Source organism: Cariama cristata, unplaced genomic scaffold (assembly GCF_000690535.1).
Source record: "Cariama cristata isolate BGI_N322 unplaced genomic scaffold, ASM69053v1 scaffold19621, whole genome shotgun sequence".
Classification (NCBI taxonomy): domain Eukaryota; kingdom Metazoa; phylum Chordata; class Aves; order Cariamiformes; family Cariamidae; genus Cariama; species Cariama cristata.
Window position 1 is genome coordinate 6,736 of NW_009597792.1, and position 8,451 is coordinate 15,186.

General features: G+C 54.8%; 1 protein-coding gene across 1 annotated transcript in view; it reads right to left on the reverse strand.

Moving 5' to 3' along the window:
• The window catches only part of LOC104168464 (scavenger receptor cysteine-rich domain-containing group B protein-like), a gene marked incomplete at its 3' end in the record, with an annotated part of 18,120 nt that overhangs the window by 6,155 nt on the left and 3,514 nt on the right, over nucleotides 1-8,451 (reverse strand). Inside the window, exon 2 of the mRNA XM_009709055.1 lies at nucleotides 1,399-1,545. Within this exon, the coding sequence (XP_009707357.1) occupies nucleotides 1,399-1,545 (147 nt within the window). The remainder of the gene's footprint in view (nucleotides 1-1,398; nucleotides 1,546-8,451) is intronic.

Genomic DNA, 8,451 nt, shown 5'->3' on the forward strand with positions numbered 1-8,451 from the left:
GGTGGGGTGGTGGCTGCCCTCCCCAGCCAGCCCAGCCGGATCCAGGCAAGGCTGGAAAATGATACTGGGATGCTGGCAAGAACTGGGGCTTAACCAGGCAAGACCAAGGGAGCAGAGGGGCTGGCTCGCTGAAGGGGAGGACGGGGAAGGACACGGCAGCCCCGTGGGCTGGGTGAGAGGAGGGGGGTAATTCAGATCACCTCTGCGCCGAAAATGTGGAGATGTGAGGCGAAAAAAGGTTGAGCCTGGTTTGTATTGATTTTTAACACCTAGTCCGCTCCAGTGCTGAAAAAGCAGTGGACTAAAAGGATAGCGTTAAATATTCAATATTCATCTCCCTTTAAGTCCAAATCAAAGCTCTGAAATATTAATTTGAGAACATCCTCCAGCAAAGTCAAGAGAGACCTGAAAAAATATGCCTGGCGTGTCTACATTAATGAGGAACGAGAGGAAACCAGTGGTTTTTGAGAAAAGAGAGAGTTCTCCACCTTTCTCTGATCCAGCTTCACAAAGCCAAAAGAAAAGGGGAAACTAGCTCGGGTGAGCACCAGCCCTTTCAGGGCACAGTGCTGAATAAAATCACCAAATAGGAGGACAAATCACCCTTCGGTAGCGACTTCGCCGTGCCCATTAATGAAGAGAACGGGTGCAGGGGACAGCGGCAGAGCCACTGGGGGGTCCCCCCAGGGTCCCCCCACCCCGGCTGTGGGTGCAGGCGCTGCCACCAGCAGCTTTGGGAGGGGGACGGGAAGCTCCAGCTGAGGAGGTAGGAGCTGTAAAACCCGATTTAATCGAATTACGGTGTTTGACTACACCTTAATTGCCTGCTTTCTGCCTGGCTTTGTCTTGGCGGGGCTTTGTTGAGGCAGGAAGGTGTTACCAACCGCCTGGCTGTAATTACGCTGATAAAGTCACACCAGGATAATTACGGTGCTGCAGCGTTCAAGAGCAAGAATGGCTTTTTCCAGTTCGATTTAAACGCTTCCCGGCCTGGCCGGACAGTGCCTGCCAGGAGTGACTGGGAACCAGTGTCCTCAGGGGATGGGTGCTCATCCTACCCATCGCCTTGGCAGGATCGGTCCCACAGCTCCCATCCCTTGACCATCAGCATCCTCGCAGCGATGCTGCCTGCGCTGGGGCTCGGACCTGCCCCGTCCCCATTGCTGGTACCTGCCAACCCTGAATGCTGACCTTCCCATCACACGAAGGTCGTGGTGGGACACAAGAGCAGAACTTGCTCCCTCCATCCCTGCGCACGCCCAGCGCCGCTGGGGACAGTGTGATATTCCTGCTCATGGCTCTCCATGAAGAAAATCTCCTGCCCACAAATCTGAGGCCAGGAGGGAGATTGTCCGTCTGTAAAACTACCCCTTCCCACCGCACCATACAGGCGCTTACCGGTGGGGCCGAGGAGGAGGAGGACCATGGCCGGCATCAGGGAGAGAGGCAGCACCCCGATGTCCGGCCTCCCCGAGCCGTGCCGGCTGGGCGGGCCATTGCTGCGCCGGGGTCCTCCCACAGACGGGTGTCCGGAGGAGTTTGTCCCTGAAAGGAGCAGACAGCAGCGTTAGTGGTGATGGCCAGGAGAGCCTTTGCCCCACCAAGGGCCATGCAGGACCTGCAAACAAGTCCCTCCTCGGCACTTGCTGGAGCAGTGACCAGAAGTCACATGAAAAATAATTCAAGTTGGATTTATTGAGAACGAGAGATATTTTTTTGAGTGCCAAGAGGAAGCTGCAAGGCCACATCCCACCTGGGAGACAAAACTGGAAGCAGCGAGAGCCTCAGGGCTGGGCTGCTGTGCAGGCAGAAGGACGGATCTCAGACCCACCAGGACACCCGGGTGCTGAGCTCTCACCCGGGGTCTTCAGTCCCCAGGACGTTCAGGGAACCATCCTGTGTGCCTCCACATGGAGCTTGTCCTTCTGTTACTTCTACGTGAGGTTACAAGCCAAGCCCATAGCACATATATACCGTTATACCCCATACCCCACGTGGGTAAACTGAGTCACACATTACATCCAGGCAGAACTGGGAAGGAGCTCCCCATCCACACAAGCCTGTAGGCACTTCCTAAATCACGGCGTGGCCCTCGTACTCCACCAAGTCATGTCACCCAAACCTCTTTGGAAAGGAAGGGTGCTTCACTTTGCCCCCAGCCAGGCTGCCCCTCCCGTTCCCCCGCCTCCAAGGCGGCTCCGGCTCTGCTGGTGATGAACGCTCAGCCAAAGCCCAGCCTGGACATGGTCTTGGCCAAGCCTCTGCTTTGCCTTGGCCTCTGTCCCTCCACTGCTTTCCTCCTGGAGGCCATGCCCACCTCCTCCTGCATGAAGAGGGGATCGCTCCACCGGTGACACAGCCTCCCTGCTCCCAGGGGCCCTTCCCAGCACCCAGCCTGTGCTGGGGTCCCCGTGGGGTCCCACCAGGCAGCAGGTGGTCATATACAGCACTTGAGCTACCAAAACACCCCGTCCGGTGCCTTCCACCCATCTTTCTTCATCATCCCATGATGAATTAATGCACCCAAGAGCTCTCCTGGGGAGCTCTAATCCCTGGCCACCCATGTCCCCCAAGACCTCCACACCAACCACCCAACATGAGACCTCCCCGCCTCGGCTGGCACGTTCCCGGGGGGGCTTTATCCAGAGGCCCTCGTTGTCTCCGGTCTTCATCGTCCCATGGGAAAAAGCAGGGAAAGGCATTTCTGTGGGAAATCAGAAATTTCTGGGGTCTGATAGGACAACCTCAGTCACCGGGGGGATGGAGATGCGAACTCCACGGGGACAAGATGGAAAGCAAACAGGGGATTGTCAGGCAGAAAACAAGCAGGAGATTAAATATCATAAGATGCCATTTCCCCTTCATTTACTGCTCCCGTCAGAAATAACGGCCGAAGTGGTGGATTTCCAGCTCCCTTTCACTCGCACCCTGTTGGGGAGTGGGATGGGGGCTGATCCTGCTCTCCGTTACACCTCTAGGAACCCAGCCCCACGTCCCAGCAGTCACAGCCGCCGGCCTGACAGGAGCACTGGGACAGCAGCCTGTGCTGGTGGAGGAGTGCCATCGTGAGGATGCTTTCACACGCTGGCTCTAAAGCCAGGCTCTAAGTCTCAGCTAAGCGGAGCCCTAAAATTAGTCCCTCCAGCCTACACGAGACCCAACATCTCCTGAAGGGATGGGCACCGACTGCTGCCGCTTGAGGCATCTACTGGTGGTCAGAAACTTGGGAAAGGACGTTGAAATCCACCATATCAGTGACCAAACACCCCCCTATGGAAACCCTCATCCAGCCTTTTGCTGCTCCTGGTTTTCCGATGTGGAGGCACGGGGTGGGAAGAGCTCCCAGGTGGGACCATGTGCGGGTGCAGCGTCCACCCAGTCCTGGTCCCTGAAGACCACAGGTTGGGTGGGCTCCCAAGCCTCCAGACCAAGCCTTTCACTTTGTTGCCTGCACCAGCAAGAGATGATGGTGGACCAAGGCTTCTTGTGTGCACCAGCAAGAAAAAAAAAGATGATGGTGGAGCAAGGCTTCTGGTGTGCACCAGCAAGAGATGATGGTGGCACAGCGCCGGAGGTGCAGGATGGAGTCACCGTGGATGGGATACGGCCCCGTGACACCTCCCTGCTCTCACCGCTGAGCTCCTGCTGACCAAGCTGCCGGAGGAGACCCGCCAGCAGGAAGACGGCACACTCACTGATGGGGGATGAAAATCAATCTACTCTCTAAGATGGGGGTTTTCAATACTCCATTCATCCCTCCTGCTGCACCGAATAATGTCGCCTTTTGTCCCGCTGGCCCTCCCCGCTCTCCGGTGGGGCAGGGCTGACAGACGGTCCCTCTGCCACCCTGCTCCGGCCAAACCCCCGCGTCATGTCCTGCTTTCAGGGACATTGTCATCGCGGGCCACTTTTGTGCCGGAGCCAGCACGTTCCTGCTCCCTGGCAGGGCGGCAGTGGGCATTAACCGCTGCGATGCTGTGCCGTGGCCGACCCCAAAATGGTAAAACTCAACTTTCCTTCTCTGTCTGTGCTTTTCCACCTGCTTCCCCATCCTCACCCCAACGTTCGAGGTTTAGCTGCAAACTGAACCCCCTTTCCTTGCACCCAGGGGTGTTGGAGCCCTTTAAGAATGCCTATAGATTAAAAACTGCTTTTAAGCCATAATAAGCCATCGTGGCACTGTAGCAAAGCACGGCATCCCTGTTAAAGGGTTGTTGGGTGGAGGTTTCTGAAAGTACCTTCAAACTAAGGTCTTTCAAAGCTCCTGGCTCTCCTGTCAAACAGACCCCAACCACGCACCCGATGCAGACGCGGCGAGCCTCGTATAAGCCCCCATCCTGGCCGAGCCTCGTATCAGCCCCCATCCTGCACGAGCGCTGGGCGCCGCGCCTGGTGCAAAACTTACAGGGTAGGAGCAGGGCTCTAACGCGGGGCACAGAACGTCCCTGCTTTCATCCCAAATAACAGACAGCACAGCAGAACCCCTGTGCCCGACCACCTCTTTGCCCTCGGTGAAAATTCCCTTTTCCCACCTGAACACGAGACCCCGCGGGTCCTTTGGTCCCTTTTGGTCCCTTTTGGTCCCCCGTGGCGGCGGCTGGACTGACCCCCTGCTCTCTGGCTGTCGCTTCCTCCACTTTTCAACTATTCGAGCAACTTCATGAGAAATCACGGTCCTTCAGCCACCACCACCCCGTCAGATCATTATTTGTAATTACCGTGCTGACCTAAAAAAAAGCATCGTAAATTCACGTACCTGTTTGGTAATTTCTTTCCAGTATAAAGATGAGTATATTGAATCCCCAAAATAAATATTCTCTTTTGAAGTAAAGAGCTGGCTAATTAGTTTAAACTTTTTAAAAAATAGTTATTGAAATGAATATTCCCTCTTATCCCAGGAGAGAGGTAATGGGGATAAGGCAGGAATTTTTTCTTTAGGTGAGATTTTGCTTAGTAAATTAAAAAAAAAAAAAAAAGAAGGAGGAGAAAAAGGATCTTATCCATCAACCGAACAGCTCCAGCATCTCTTTGCACCTCTGGGGCTGGGAAGTGGCTGCTGTCAGCGGGGTCACAGCTTTAGGGCAGGACGGCAGCCCTGCATCCCATCCTGGGGCAGATCATCCCGAAAGCAAAGGAGAAAGAGAGGGAGGAGGAGAAGGGGGGGGAAAGAAGAGGAAGAAGAAGGAGAGATGGAGGAAGAGAGGGAAGACCTCTAAGGAGACATGGCGAGGAGGGAATGGCTCGGGTTTCAGGAAGGCAGGCAGGGACACATCCTTAAATTGGGTGCTGGCAGAGCCGGGGTTACGCCTCAGGGGAAGGGAGAAGCTATTTCAGAGGATTTGGGCTTTTCATCTCCTTCCCACCTCCTTCCTCGGCTGTCTGAATGCCCACCTGGAGAGGAAGCCAGCACTAACCATCACTAACCATCTGGCTGGAAATATTTCTGTCGATGCCTGAGCCAGCACCGGGATGCAGCGGGAGGGGATGGTGCCGAGCCTCCTGCCCTGCCCAGGGGACTTGGGGACCACTCACCAGGACCCCCACTCCTCCTGCAAGCCATGGTCCTCCTTGCCTGTTCCTGGGCAAGAAATTACCTTCAGAGGTCTTTTGTTTTCAGGATTTTTCCTGCCCAGCCAGCCAAGGGAGCTCTGCCGAGGACATTAGAGAGACCTGCCGCGTCTTTGCAATCTCAGCCTGCGGTGAGGGATGCCCGTGCCCCGGGGCTGGAAACCTTTCCCATCCACCTCCATCACCTCGTGTGCTACACGTTCATGTTATCTCCTTCAGCTCCTGATCGGGGCATCCCTTTATTTTAAAAGGAGGTGTGTGTTTAAGCCTTTTTAACCATTATAGTCTTTTAACCATTTTAATCGTCATTGCAAGTAAAAGCCCGACGATGCGAGATTCTTGGGTCTCAGCGGCCTTGAAGGCAATGGGAAAAGGACCCCCAAAATGTACTGGGTTACGCAGCCTTGGGAATTCTTAAGCTCCCCAGCAATTTTAGGAGTCTGGCGTGCTTTTGGCTTTGAACAAGTCAATCCTATGATCAACAGGGCTCCTGCCCTTGCGCTCATGGGAGGCAGCAGTTGCCTCGTTGTTCATGCTGCCGTGTTCCTCATTTGCTCCTACACAAAGCCCAGACCCTTAAATGCCCTTAAACCCCTGGGCTTCGTGTTTTAACTCAGCACAAAGCAGGCTCCGGCTACAACTGTGGCTAACTGCATGGTTCCCCATCTGCCATTACTTTCTTGTAGGGATTCAGTAATTAGCAGTTAGGCATTTACTTTTTAGTGCCAGTTCTAATTAGCCAGCTCGCAAATGCAAGTTTCAAAGGTGCCTTTTATGTCTGCTTTGCCTAAACTTTGACGAACTCTCAGCCATCCTGGCTCGCTGCCAGGGCCTGCCGGCTGGAAATGATCAACTTCAGCATCGATCCGCATCCAGACTTTGAACACCAGGAACGTAAGTTTCCCTAAATGCGAATGCGCAAGGGTAAAGTGAGCCGCCTGAAGATGCTCTCCGCCCTATCCGTGATTTCTTGGGCCATTTGAGCAGCATCTCGGACATTTTCCATGTCTACATCGTTATTGCATCTGCTTCGAGCAGCTTGGCAGTATCAGGCTACTGGCTTATGCAGGAAGAGAAAACACAGCCAGCCTTATTCAAGGAACAACCACAACATAAGAAAGGCTAATTATGAAATTCCACAGGACAGCGAGGCTGCTCTCTTGTTCACCACGGAAAAAAAAAAAAAGCTCTTTTTGTCCTTCGTCATGGTCCCGCTGCCCAGTCACTCAGGGACATCGGTGATGCTGACGGGAGAGCGGGTGCTGGAGGGGTCAGGGCTGAGCAGGACCGTGCCCACGGCCGCTCAGCATCGCACACGTGGCACGAGCAGCATCTGCCACAGCTTCCTACGGCCACGGGGTGGATGGCACCTGCAGCAGCTGCCACCAGATCTCTTTCATGGCAGCACCTCGGTCACGGGTGGAAGCTGGGGAAAACAAGTGGCTCACAATGCTGCAGAAAACACAAAGCCTCCAGAAAAATAATTTTTAAAAAAGTTTTCCCTTTTCAATTAGCTGGGAAAACACAGAGAGGAGGGATAAACTGACTCATTTGTACATATTACACCATTGCCAGGAAATATGTCGGCGATTTAGAAAAAGGGCCTGGTGCAATATAAGAAAGCCAGAAGCTAAAACAAAAGGCATCTTTTTGCTGGCAGGAGGAAAGGATGGGGCTGAACTGTTCTTCAGGGCACCGGTTGCTGTTGTGAGCCATTAAGCCAGCTTGTAATGAACGACAGATTTCCCCTGCTGATTGCTGAGCTAAATCACCGGGTATTTACGGGTTTCCTTCCCACTGCTGCCTGCGCTTTGAGCACCGGCACAAAAGATGCTGCACCTGCAGCAGGATGGATCCTCCCCTCTTTCCACGCCTTCCTCCGCTCCTGCAGGGCACGGGCAGGGGATGGGACCCTGCGATGTGGGGTCCCAGGAGGGGAGCTCTCACACCCCAAACCAGCCACCATCAGCAGCCTTAGGAGAAGGGAAAGACATAAATGCAGTACGAGAGCATCTCGGTTCCCCTGTCTTGGCGTCGAGCCCTGGCTCGGTGCAGCTGGAGCGGTGGTCCTAGCACACCTCTGCGTTATTTGGTAACCCAAGTGCTAATTTTAATGTATTTTCTGGCAGCTGATAAGTGCTGAAGGAAGGGCAGGGCTGAGGAAAGGGCAGCTGCAGCCCCCAGAGAGGCTCAGCGTTGCCCTTGGCTGCAGCAAGCTGGAGCTCAGGGAGAGGTACCCATCCCCTCCCCGGACAAAATCACCTTTGTTCCTCCTGGTAATCTGCTTCCTGACCAACAGGCTGCAGAAACCACCCCAGCCAGGTGAGAAAGAGCAGCCCAAGGACACGGTGCTGACAGGCAGCTCTCCCGAGGGCCGGTCAATCCGTGCCACAGGCTCCAGCCAGCATCCGGAGCTGCGAAGGAGCAGGCATGGAGTGCAGGGTGGAAGAGGGGATGGGAAATGGGGAGCTGGGTCCCCGTGGTCCATCACAGCAAAGGCACTCAATGGGGACCTTTAGCTTTGGGCTACACCTGTAACTCCCTCCCTTTTCTATGTCCCCCCTTGTGATGTTACCTCTCAGGGTTGAAACCTCACCCCGCTCTGGGCTCCCGGCAGCCGGATCCTATGGGACAAGAGCTGCTTATATCCGATGTGTCCGGTGGGACCAGCACTGGCTGGCTTCTCCGCCAGCACTGGGGAATACAGGCAGCCCGCTTCTGCCAAAGCACTGCTCGTGTTAGATGTGCCCGCTGCAGCCACGGTGCTTTTAAATAAAGTCCAGCGAGCTCGAACCAAACCATATGCCATCACTCATATGTGCTTGAGAAGCGGTAACGTGTACGGGGACAGACAGGCGGACAGGGCAGAGGGGATGGGCACTG